Source organism: Vanessa atalanta, chromosome 16, assembly GCF_905147765.1.
Source record: "Vanessa atalanta chromosome 16, ilVanAtal1.2, whole genome shotgun sequence".
Classification (NCBI taxonomy): domain Eukaryota; kingdom Metazoa; phylum Arthropoda; class Insecta; order Lepidoptera; family Nymphalidae; genus Vanessa; species Vanessa atalanta.
Window position 1 is genome coordinate 1,150,613 of NC_061886.1, and position 13,217 is coordinate 1,163,829.

Here is a 13,217-nt window from a genome sequence, read left to right on the forward strand (position 1 = left end):
AGTTAATCCGGAACACAACCCTAAGTATTGATGTTTGGTGGAAGAACATTCGATAAGTGGGTGGTACTTACCCAGACGTACATGAAACCCTACCACCAAGTAGTAGTACTTTTTAACTTAATATAATATAATAATTTTACTCAAAAAAAACCCAGGCAGGCACCATTTAATTTTCATGTGCTTAACTTGTGTTTTAAGGAAAATATCGTGAGGAAACCTGCATGTGTCTAATTTCAAGGAAATTCTGCCACATGTGTATTCCGCCAACCCGCATTGGAGCAGCGTGGTGGAATATGCTCCAAACCTTCTCCTCAAAGGGAGAGGAGGCCTTTAGCCCAGCAGTGGGAAAATTTACAGGCTGCTAATGCTAATGCTAATGCAAAAAAGTAAGTTTAAAATGAAACAAGTTGGATTCTTAAATATTTTTTTATTAATATTATTTACAAATCTAATCACATCCGTCTTTATCTAAATTACTTTAATAGAATAGGAAGAAGTTCCTAATAAAAACTACTGATCACATTCTCATCTGAGCAAATTTTAAATTATATCTTACTTCGTATGTTTTCATTCAAATTTTATATCAAAATAAATTATATTTTATTTAATAAACGAACCGTGAGCGCTTTTAAATGTTATTATTATTAGCTATTCCTGTTTAAGTTACGTTACTTATCGAGGAGTTCAGCATGTTTGGGGATTATTCATCACCATGACGCTACACCAGCCCTCCATTTCTCGATGAAAATGTTTATCGGAAAAGTTAATAATAATAACAGAAATATTTTTAACAGTTTCGTTGAGCGACATCTATTAGAAATTCATTAAACTACAGTTGTCATTAATGCACAATAGATGGCGCTAAAACATTAATTTAGGATGTTTAACGGTTATTGTCATTTAAAAACATACGTAGTATGAGAGTAAATTATTTCGAAACATATAAAACGTGTATTTAATTTCCGTATACAACAAAATAATTATAAAAATCTATTCTTTTAGACAATAAAAAAGTTTATAAGGAAAATCATTATTCCTTCAAGAATCGAATGTATGTACATTTTATTATTTGCATTTTCTATTTATAATTTTGATATCATCATATATAAACAATAATTCGTTATTCTTACTTAGGTACTTATGGAATGTTTATGTACAATTAGTCATACTTTTACATACCAAACAGTAACTAAGTCTAACCTACTGTATTGTTCGAAGGCACATTTTTTTATAGAAAATTTCTAATTTACTTCTTCAAAACTGACGCTACATAACACTAAATACAATCACTTCGCCAAATACCACAGCCGAGATGAACAACGACGACTGTGGTATTCAGTAAATACAATATTTACATGATTTTTTTTTTTGGTTTACATCACATTAAGTATGGTAGGTATTGAAAATATATTTATCTACACTCCGCTCAGACACGGCTCAATCTCACAATGTCTAATGTATTGCTGCTATCCCGTACCCGCAGAATTCCTACAAATATATTTGGTGGTCACTGAGAAAGTTCCTGTTTCGTACAACGTGCGAGGGGGAGGACGCCAGGGTGACGTCGCGCCGGGTATACTCTAAGACTCTACGCACATAACACCACGCATGAGCTTCTGTCTATCAACTGTTGTCGAAATTATAATCGGAGAACCAACTCTACTCCTCACTCTTTCTAATCAGAAGCGAGAAGTGGAAGTTCGGATTGCGCGGGAGCAGGAAACGCGCAGATGCCGCGGAGGCCGCTCAGTAGGAGGGCGCCACCCGCGACGTGAGGCGCGGCGAGCGGAGCGGCGAGCGGCGCGCCGCGGGCTACGGCTTCAGCCGCTTGAAGCCCGCGCCGTCGTGCCCGAGCTTCAGCTCCTCGTACAGCGACGGGTCCACCTCCCGCGCCGCCGCCAGCGTGGTCCCGGGGTTCTGCGTCTCTTGTCGCCAGGCGGCGCTGTTCGAAATGCCGTTTGCGATGCCGTTCTCACCGTTGGACGTGCCGTTTGGCATTGTGCCCTGTGATTGAAAATATTTTAATTTAATTGTTGAGTCAAAAGCTCTCTGAAAGAAATTTGTAAAAAATGTTCTAGGGTCTTACATTGACAGCGTTATCAGGATTTGGCTCTCGGAGGTAGCTTGGATTTTCGAATGCGACACCACCCTGAGCTTTTAGTCTAAGATTCTGAAAAATAAAACAAAATGGTGTTAAATATTCAAATAAACTGAAAATATTTCAAACATTAATACAATTAAAAATCAGTATGAAATAGTGTTATAGTATCGGTTTAAATACCTTTCTATGTCTATAATACAGTCCTGCAGCTAGGAGGATAGCGGCTACTAGTATACAGGCTACTGCTACGCCAACAGCTGAGGCTGTTCCAGACGTTGACACTGGAGCTGCGGCAGCAGCAGTTTCCTGACCAGCTGTTGTAAACATTATTGGCTGGCTGAGGGATGATGTACCTGGGGATGGAAAAATGAATGAAGTCAGTTTTTCTTGTCTACGTATGCATGAGCGACAAAAAAAATGATTTAGAGAATTATTACTATCATCATTAAGTCAGAGTTAATTTAATTTATTTATTTAAGCTATAAGACAATTTTTCCAGCCACTCTAAATTGTCAGTAGCACTGGTTTATAGTTATATTAATATAGGTCCATTATATTCTTATCTTATGAATACAAGGCAGTATATACTTACCGACATCATTTGCCGCTTTCACTACGCATTCGTATCTGACGTCATCTTGTAGCCCAGTGAGAACAACGCTCGTCTCGCTGGTATCTAGCTTTTCTGGGACCTTAGCACCATACGCTCTCCAGAACACCCGGTACAAGTATACCGTGTCAGGGTTCTTGCGTGGGGGCTCCCAGCTGTTGATAATACAGGCTTGTTAATTAAACCTTAAGTATATAATTTAGTAAGGGTTTTCTGGCTTTAAGAATTTAAAATTTTCGCCAATTCAATAGTTTTGAATAGTAATTAAATAATTAACTATTGGCATAACTAATCTCTTTCACAGAATATATGAGTCGATATATTTTCTCAGGGAATCATTTTCCGAGGACCATTTCCATTATATATCCGTATTTTATTGTTAAAATTTTATAAAAGTACCTCAAGAGAACAGCGTTAGGTGTTGGTGCAGCATGTGCCTTCAAGTTCCTTGGTGGTCCAGGCATCTTAGCTCCAGAGTCCCTGAAGCAAGCTAGAGCTCGCCTCGCATGTTGGAGGGCGCAGGTTCTGGAGACAGGTCCACCACGACAGAGTTCCAGGCAGTTACGCGGAACGCCCCAAGATGCACAGCAGCTTCTGTGATCTGGATATGTAGATTTTTATAGGTGTATTATTTATGATTATTATTTATTTAAATTCAATTGCATTGACGTTCCAAATTTAGTTGATAGACCAATATTTTGAAAGGTCATAAGTACACATTTGTTTTTAATGTTAAAAATATAATAGTGCTCAATAATATGAGATTTTTTTTAAATAATAATGTTCATTTATTTGTATTTACTATACTCATACAGTTGATATTTATTGTTTACCCGATCCATCTGCAGCACACTTCATGAGTTTGTCGAAGTCATTCATGCATTCAGGTCGGTCCATGATATTGTCCATGTCTAAATGGAAGCTGCATGCGTCGATGCACGCTGATGATACGTTCATCTATAAAAAAAATTAAGATACTTTAGTTTGTCGTTTTTCGTTTAGAAGATAAAGTTTGTAGTTTCCAACAAAACAACAAAATAGATTCAGAAAATAGTATTACAAAATGTTAGATTTGCACGATTATGTTCATGTATGTAGTTTACTTAATATATTTCTATATAAACTTAATTTTTTTCCGACCCCAAATGGTGGGGCAGGAGGATGATGACTCCAATTTATTTGAAACATAAAATAAGTTTTCAATTTGTGAATCTATTTTAAGATAACTTTATCAAATAAGAGACTTAAAAAGAATTTTATAAGACTTTAGAAGACTAATATGTCGAACCATAGTGTCCGACTGTTATTTCAATATACCTAATCGCCTGTAATTATAAGGACTCTTTGGAATAAGTAAATTCGACAGAACCTTTTTTTGTCTTTTTTCATGGGTATAAGTTAAATATTACAATGTACCGTTTAGTTTATTTCATACAAATAATTTAAGGTCATGAGTTTTAACAATTTCAATTTTACGAAAATATAACTTATCGTTAATTTAAATTTGTAAGTAGGTTAATATGATAACTAAAACATATTTTCAGAATTGTTCGAAATATTATCAGAATGGGATGAAAAGCGTTGTGTTACTTCAGTTAACATTAGATATTAAAAAAAAAATAGGTAGTCGGAAAGGCAAATGGGCCACATGATGGTAAGAAGTAACCATCCCCATAAATATTGGCGCTGTAAGAAACAAATCGATCCGCCACCTTGGGAACTAAGATGCTATGTCCCTTGCGCCCGCATTTAGACTTACTAAAAAATGAACACTAAGAATTATTATTTAGCGGTAGAATATTTGATGATTGCGTGGTAACTACCCAGATGGGCTTGCACTAAACCCTACCACCAAGTAATAATTAATAAGCTTTTCTTTAATTCCACTTATATAAAAAAACATTTAAAAAAAACATTTTAAAATTCTTAAACAAAGACTGGATGAGAATAGCTCAAGACAGAAATAAATGGAGTGAGATGGAGGAGGCCTATACTCGTCGAGAGGTCCTTAGTTAAAATTAGATTTATATATAAAAAAAAACTCTTTTTACTATTATTATACTAAGGAATAAATGAGGCTTAAATAAATAAATAAATAAATATAAAAAAAAAAAACATAAAAATATAATTCCAAAGTTAGTACTGAAGAGGGCCGAATCTACCATATAGCTTTTTGGGCTTCAGCCCAGGGCCCCGTGTATTCAAGGGGACCCCAGCTAAGTCAAGTCAAAGTCAAAAATAGACGATAATGCGAAAGAATCCATAACCTTATTAAATTAAACGTATGGTTTGCAGCCCTGCGAGTACTGCAATTAATTAAACACATTAATTTAATTCAAGTCTACATTCAGATATGTCTTAGGTAAGCCCCTAAGTAGTGTTAGCTCGGGGCCCCCTAAGCTTACGGTTCGGCCCTGGTACTGAATAATATATCACGCAAGGACAGGTGTCGAAGCAATTCCTAAGTTGGAAAGTTCGAAGCTGTCATCCTTTCAAGTGTATAGTCTGTTGCCCGTCTGTCGAGCCAGACTTTATTTCAGGCCGATTTCATTAAAACTAAATAACGTTATTGTTTGATAATTTAATTCATGTCTAGTTAGCTTTTGTTTTGATAACCAATGTTATTGTTTTAGTCTAGAAATTCTTGATGATATTCTCGAAATATATTTATAAGCGATACTGAATTTAGATCAGTGATTCCAATTAAAGTTTTTGGTATGAAAACATTGTTTTATTGAGATTAAATCATCAGATGTTAAGCCATCGAAGATTTGTATTTTGAATCATATAAGTAATATATTTATGTCACGTGACAATACCGAGACTTTCTGATTGATCAAATTTAAATTTAAATCCATTATTTTATTCATCGTCATTTACTGTACTTTTTGACTTGTATTGTCAAAATCTTCCTGGCTGGTCTAAAATCCAGTTCGAATACGGGCCTGGATCCTATTCCTAGTTGTATACCTATTGATATCTCATACAAATTAACTTCAATATGAATAATTTTCGCATGTCTGCCTTCAGCACTTACCTGAGTACAGCACTCAGTGACGTTGTGGTGAGGGTTGCTTGTCCTCAGCCGCACAGACACTGGGCGTAAAGTCTTCCCGAAAGCGTTCTCAGCGTGACAGAAGTAATCTCCCTCATCTGCTTCTGTTATCTTCTTGATTATTAGCCGCATTGTATATTTCGTCTGTTCCTGTTCAAAGAATTAATTTATATAACTAATGTGTATATATAATTAATTATTTCAAGAAAGCTATTAACTATTGAGTTTTTTGCTTCTCTTTAGTAAAAACTACTTGCCAAATCGGTAGAAACATTAGTTTTTATTTATCTTTTAAAGTAAAGATTCAGAAGTGTCTGCACTTAAAATTAAAAAGGGTTTAAATTAAACAAAAAAGTATAGTAAATATGATATACTTGTTGAGTATTCCATCGCTAGCAAGCAAGTATTGTTTTGGTTAATATTTGTAAAGGTACAAAGGTCATGAAACCGTAGACTTCGCGATTTACGATATTATATTTTTAGCGAAGTTCTGTAATTTATATTTTTTTACGGGAAACAATTGAATACTATGAAATTTCCAGTAAATATTCATTAACGAATAATCATACGTCAAAATTATAACTTATTTTGTTTTTTAGTAATTAGATGTCATTAGGCATAAAAAGTAGCCTACATCCTTCCACCTCCTTTTACCTAATTCCGGGACATTGCTGCAAAACGGGTTGCTGGATACACATGTGGCAGAATTTCATTGAAATTATATACGTGCAGGTTTCCATACAATGTTTTCCTTAAACGCTGAGTACGAGATTATTTATAAACACAAATTAAGTACATGGAATTTCAGCGGTGCTTGCCTGGGTTTGAACCCGTAATAATCGGTTATAATGCACGCATTCTAAATACCGAGTCATCTAGGCTACATAAATGACGGCTCGGATAAGGGTCTGCATATTGATTTACGCGGCGCAAGCCAGTGAATCTCTCAGTTGGCATGATATTTTTGCGACATATTCAACAATCACCTTCGTATTACAGCCATAAATACTTAACCCTAAAAAATTAAACACATAAACCTTCCTAAGGATTGTAGAAATCCGTGTGACAATCCGTTTGGTATCAGACAGACATACATAGTGATGAAATTATTTTTATCTTTATTACAAACCCTATAGCGGTCTAAAGTGCCTTGACCTTCTGTAGAGTTGATATAGCAAGTTTAGTTTTGAGAAGAGTCGCTCTAGGTTGCTACTTAGCTTTAACAATAGCACGTCAATTGCTCTCGAGAAATCTCGCGAAAGCTCGTCTCAGTTTGTATAAGCTTTCGCATTTATTTATAAATGAATCAACTTGTCCTTGGATTTCTTTTAAACAAATTTCAGATTTCGCAGAGATTTCGCTTCGTCTCTCATTTTATCCAACTGAGATCTTCTTTAATTAAAATACTTATTTATAGCGAATTGTTGATGCCACAAGCATACATAAGCCAGGTAGATATATGATTGCGAATAGAAGTGTGTGAAGTGGGAGTGTGCATTTGGTCGTCAAAGAAAATTGGTCACATATTAAATAAAACTACATTTTTTAAGTTATATCAAATCAAATCAGAATATACTTTAAGTAGGCTTTTACAAGCACTTTTGAATTGTCATTCAACAAACTATTTAAAGTAAAGCTACCACCGGTTCGGAATGTAGATTCTTATAAGAAGAACCGGCAAGAAACTCAGTAGTTACTCTTTTTCAGCTTCTAAAAATACAGGTCATACATAAAAGGTCATATATGTACACTTTACAGAAAGACATAAATACTATTTTTTTACTAAATCTGCGCGTTACTTGCTCGTTTATTGCGTTATTAGCTGCCACCGACAAATGACCAAATTTTGATTTTGCGTAAGAAGATGTTTATAAATGCTAACTAATCATGAGGTCAGATTAGTAAACGAGATTCAAAAGATATCCAGTTCCGTGACGTCTTAAATTAAAAATCACAATAATGGATGGCGTATTTATTATAATTAACCATAATTATGGTTAAGATGGCCGAGATGGCCCAGTGGTTAGAACGCGTGCATCTTAACCGATGATTTCGGGTTCAAACCCAGGCAGGCACCACTGAAATTTCATGTGCTTAATTTGTGTTTATAATTCATCTCGTGCTCGGCGGTGAAGGAAAACATCGTGAGGAAACCTGCATGTGTCTAATTTCAAAGAAATTCTGCCACATGTGTATTCCGCCAACCCGCATTGGAGCAGCGTGGTGGAATATGCTCCAAACCTTCTCCTCAAAGTAGAGGAGGCCTTTATCCCAGCAGTGGGACATTTACGGGCTGCTAATGCTAAAAATGCTAATGCTAACCATAATTATCAACATCATTACCGGATGCAATAATTATTAGTTCACGGAAGCATAACATAATTTTGCATGACGTATGAAAAAAAAAAATCGCCTCATTTCAACAATTATTTGTCTTAGTTCACGGAGTCGGTATATTTAGCATACGGATTTTGAAATGTTATTCTTAACTTAGAACTAATTGCGTCACGCCAGTCAAGTATTAATAATAGAAAAATTTAAAAGATTAATTTATTCTTTAAGTACTTTTACAGCATCATGTAACTAAGCACAAATATGATATGGCGGCTGTATTTGGTCAAATTTTATTCGATATATAAGTTTTTTACGATGTTATCCTTTAGAAATAGATAATTCAAATAGTGTCTTACCTCGGGGTCAGAAATTAATTGTATAGAGTAATTAGGTCCATCAATCACAGGCGTCCGTCCGTTGGGATCTCTCCAGAATGCGATGGTGGGCTTAGGGAGAGCCTCGACCCTGCACTCTAAGATCACGGAGTCACCAGCGGCCGCCATCGTGATTCCCGACGCTTGGATCGTTGGTATATCTAAAGAATTACAAAAATATAATATTGATAATTGTTTATGCAATTGAGATGCATTACTATAATTAGTTTAATCTGTATAATGGCAATAGTTAAGAGGGGAAGGGGGGGGATGGGAGGAGACACGAGTTCCAGTATTCGAGATAAAAGCATTTCATCAAACGCAATGAAAATCCGCATAGATGCGTATCAAAGGGCGAGCGAATAACAAAACATTTGTTCACCAAAAGCAACAACTGATCGAGATTTTCCGCTTTTCGGATTGTATATTAGTTGCGAAATTGAAATGAAAACTATTAAGTAATTAATTTTAGTTTCATGTTATAGTTGGTATGATCCACTACACATGAATACATATTCTACCGTCAAATAGTAAAACTTAGTATCGTTGTGTTCTACTTGAAGTAGTAGAAGAGCTTACTTGGTGGTAGGGCTTTGTGCAAGTCCGTCTGGGTAGGTACCATCCACTCGTCAGATATTCTACCGCCAAATAGCAGTACTCGGTATTTTTGTGTTCCGGTTTGAAGGGCAAGTGTAACTACAGGCACAAGGGACGTAACGTCTTAGTTCCCAAGGTTGGTGGCGCATTGGTGGTGTAAGGAATTGTTAATATTTCTTACATCGTCATTGTCTATGGGCGGTGATGACCACTAACTATCAGGTGGCCCATTTGCTCGTCCGCCTATCGATGTCATAAAAAAAATACACTGTTTTCCTCAACCGGCATAAGGGACTTAACTTACTTCTGATGTTTGTGGCGCTTCGCTGCTGTAAAGGACTTTTGTTAGGAAGGACTATTTTTTTCTATAATGTCAGGTCACATCCATACACGGATGACTACTTGTCATTCGTTAATCTGCCGACCTATTTTAATCTTGGGTAAATTAGAGTGCAAAACTAATTTCACGATAAGAAAGAAGCCATTTTCCTATAATTCCTTAGATACTATTAAGGAATACTTACGTGATATGTTGATCTTTCTAGAAGCCTGCATTGGTGTTCCGTATCCATTGTCTGCATAGCATGAGATGAGGTCCATGTCTCTGGTCACATTGTGGACTACTGTCACCATGTGACGCGTTACTTCTTGACGTACGAGGCGACCTGGAAATTATCAAATAATTTAACGATGTTTTATAGTTTTGACGTAATTTTTAATTTATTTTTGGATAAATGCGCACTAATACTGTGTATTAATATTTGCAAAGCGAGAACAACTTTCAATAGGTTTCTTGTGTGTGCGTTATTTGTTAATCTTGAATGGGAAGTTGGTGGAAGATTGTTCAAACGTTTTCAGGTACGGGAAATTTGTTTCAACGTTTATTTCGTGTTTCTTATCGTATGAGAATTAAATTTAAAAAAAATATAGATCTTATGTCAAAAATCAAGGCCTATTACTTTATACAAGACTATATTTAGTATAAAAAAAATGGACTTAGTATTTGCTTATTTCTAAGCAAGATATATATATAGATTTAATAGTACTTTATTTACACGCTCTGTAATTAAAATGATGGAAACCTCTCGGTACAAAGTTCTTTCCGAAACAGCGGTAGTATTACATTTAATTTGACACTGTAACGTGACTATTCAAAAGCCTTTTACGAGCCTATTTCAATAAAGAATATTTTGATTATGATTTAAATGATCTTATTAGAACACTAATAATGTCCGTCTTTACGACGTTAATAATATTTATATTTACTGTTCTTAAGTTAAGTAACTTTATGTCAGCTAGTAGCTTATAATATCGAGTATTTAGTGTAGGTAAAGCTAGTGTTAGAGACTAGCCCTAGCCTCCAATACGGTGCTACGTCATAGGATATCATAATTAATCATATCATTAATAATATCACATTATCATTATTATTAAATAAATTATAAATATATACAATTATTATTGTAATTAATTGATCAATAATTTGTACAACTTTAGTTGATATTATTTTATATGGAATAACATTTAGTACTGGCATGTAACACTGTTTCTTATTTTAAAAATGATTGAGCTGTCACAAGGAAAACAATTGGATGATTGTGGGGAAATTGTAAAGTAATATAGAGGGATTGGAACATCATTGTAAAACATAATTCTATTTGGCCATCCCGAACTACTGAAATTACACTAGTTATGTTTATGAGATCGAAGTTCCATTATTATAAGTAAATTATACGAACAACCGGGAACCGTCTGGGTAAGTACCACCCACTCATCAGATATTCTACCGCCTAATAACAGTACACTGTATTGTTGTGTTCCGGTTAGAAGGGTGAGTGAGCCAGTGTAATCACAGGCACAAGGGACATAACATCTTAGTTCCCAAGGTTGGTGGCGCGTAGGTGATGTAAGGAATGGTTAATATTTCTTACAGCGCCTTTGTCTATGGGCTGTGGTGATCACTTACCATCAGATGGCCCATATGCTCGTCCACCAACCAATGTCATAAAAAAAAAAACATCGGGATCTGTGACCTTATAACTAACTATTGGACTAATTAGGTACTATATACTATATATATATATATACTTAATAGATGATGTAGCGTGTTTCGGAAAAGGTTTAACAATGTAGCTACTCTTTGCAGTATTAAATTTTATGCGATAAGCGTAAATTTCACATTCTTGTGACCAAGTTTATTGATATGAGGTTTTATACTTACCAGAAATGTACAAGGATATGGTCGGCGTCGGTGTTCCCATCGCAATACAGAGTATCGTCATGCTGGTACCTTCTACAACCAAGTTTACCGGGTTTATTGTAGGCGGCTGTTGGAAAAATACACATGTTTAATTATTTATGTAACGAAGTATTGGCAAAAATAAACTTTATAAAAATCTTTTGAAATTAATAAAAAGATTTCTAAGTAGATCTGTCTATTCGTTAAGAAAATCTTTCAAATAATTCTAGAATAAGATAGTACAGTATGATAATTCAGTTTTCCCAAATGATTTAGAATAAATTCAGGTTTTCAAGGAAAGAAAAATTTGTGAGACGTTGCCATTTTTATTCATGCCGTTGGATTGTATTGATTCTGTCTTCGATATGGTCCAATGGAATTGCGATCTAAAATGACGCGAGACAGTTTTTACGTGCTTCCTTTGCACGGAAGAGAAAATTTTAACATACAAACAAAATTGCTTACATTTATCGACAAAACAACGAAATTCAATCACTTTATTATTTTAGTAAGTAATTTAAATATGAATGTGAAATTAATATACCTCGACAAAAGCAGGATACGCGGGATCAGTCCACGCTAGTAAAGTCTCTGAAGGTAATGAGTCCCCAGCGTCCGTGTGAGCCTTCACCCAGGCCACGTACTGCGTGTTAGGTGTCAACTTCTCCAGAGTATGTCCCGTTACTGTCGTAGCGATCTTTGTTACATTGCCCTGATTGTTCTGGCTTGGCATCTTGTAGTACAATCTAGATAGAAAAACATATGATTTGAAGCGTTAATAGCGCAATGGTTTACGGGCGGCCTGGCGATGTAAAAAAGTATTATTTAAAAAAAAAAGACAAAATATGTATCGTATTTTAGAAGATAAAATAAACCTATGATTTAAATATACAATGGAACTTTACACTTGTAGCCAATTTAAATTCGTCGAGTAATTTATGACATATATATTCTCGTAAAATAAATCAGTCGCTCTTTTATTATATACCACCGGCTGTGTAGGTTAACCCGATAAGATATCGGGATAACCCATCAGTTAAACAGTATTCAGAACCCCAACGAATTTCTTTAGTATTAGACATTTTTGGTAATCTGCATTGTTTATACCGTACCTTGGTCACGGCACACTATTGTGTTATACAAAACCTTAATAGCTGTTTTTACTCATAAACAGAAGTTCAAATAACAATTATCGTGTCTCTAAGTAAATAATGACGAACTTTAATCCCAAATTATATCGCTCCTATCGTCTGACCTTTACTCCTGAACGAAAGCCGTATAGTTCTGGATTATTTATTTCGATACAAACTTTCTTACCCAATTTAACCCTCTAAGGTGATGAATTGCCAAAAACGCTGAATTACCGAATCCTATGTTTCTAATCCTAGAAATAAAGATTGTCCAAACAAACTTTTATCCTCCATTTTTCAAAATGTATCTCTTAAGGCCATTAAGGGGATAAATTTTGAAAAATCCTATCTCTTTGTTTACCCATATAAATAATTTCAGGGCAAAATTTAATCGCGTTAGATCCACTGCGTTTAGAGTGTGTATTGTATATCAGTCACTCATTTTAAAATTTTATTAAGTACACTCGGATTAGCATACACCGTCGTGGAACACCATACACAATTGATAAAACTTTATGTGTGATATATTTATTCATAGGTTTTTCCACCCATATTACTCACGTGTAAGATATCTTTTCATCGGGCAGTGAGAACTGCGGCGGCTGCCAGCTCAGCGCCAGCCACGTGGCCGAGTGGGACGACACCGACAGCGAGTGTGGGGGGGACGGGATTCCGGACACCTCTTTGTTATCTTTATCTATTTAAAAAAAATAATTATTTAAAACCAGTCTTATTATAAAACTATAAAATAATTTCATTTATTTAAATTTCATTTTT

At 35.2% G+C, this 13,217-nt stretch overlaps 1 protein-coding gene across 3 annotated transcripts in view; it reads right to left on the bottom strand.

Annotated features, from left to right (window-relative positions):
* Nucleotides 1–439: 439 nt before the first annotated feature.
* Nucleotides 440–13,217, bottom strand: part of LOC125070085 (Ig-like and fibronectin type-III domain-containing protein 2) — a 152,495-nt gene continuing 139,717 nt past the window's right edge. For all 3 annotated transcript variants that reach the window (XM_047679784.1, XM_047679785.1, XM_047679783.1), the window contains 12 exons: nucleotides 13,002–13,137; nucleotides 11,855–12,056; nucleotides 11,293–11,398; nucleotides 9,596–9,736; nucleotides 8,457–8,635; nucleotides 5,749–5,916; nucleotides 3,545–3,668; nucleotides 3,111–3,312; nucleotides 2,694–2,866; nucleotides 2,282–2,454; nucleotides 2,087–2,170; nucleotides 440–2,004 (listed from right to left, as the gene is read on the bottom strand). In XM_047679784.1, the coding sequence (XP_047535740.1) occupies nucleotides 1,813–2,004; nucleotides 2,087–2,170; nucleotides 2,282–2,454; nucleotides 2,694–2,866; nucleotides 3,111–3,312; nucleotides 3,545–3,668; nucleotides 5,749–5,916; nucleotides 8,457–8,635; nucleotides 9,596–9,736; nucleotides 11,293–11,398; nucleotides 11,855–12,056; nucleotides 13,002–13,137 (1,880 nt within the window). In that variant the 3' untranslated portion in view covers nucleotides 440–1,812. The remainder of the gene's footprint in view (nucleotides 2,005–2,086; nucleotides 2,171–2,281; nucleotides 2,455–2,693; nucleotides 2,867–3,110; nucleotides 3,313–3,544; nucleotides 3,669–5,748; nucleotides 5,917–8,456; nucleotides 8,636–9,595; nucleotides 9,737–11,292; nucleotides 11,399–11,854; nucleotides 12,057–13,001; nucleotides 13,138–13,217) is intronic.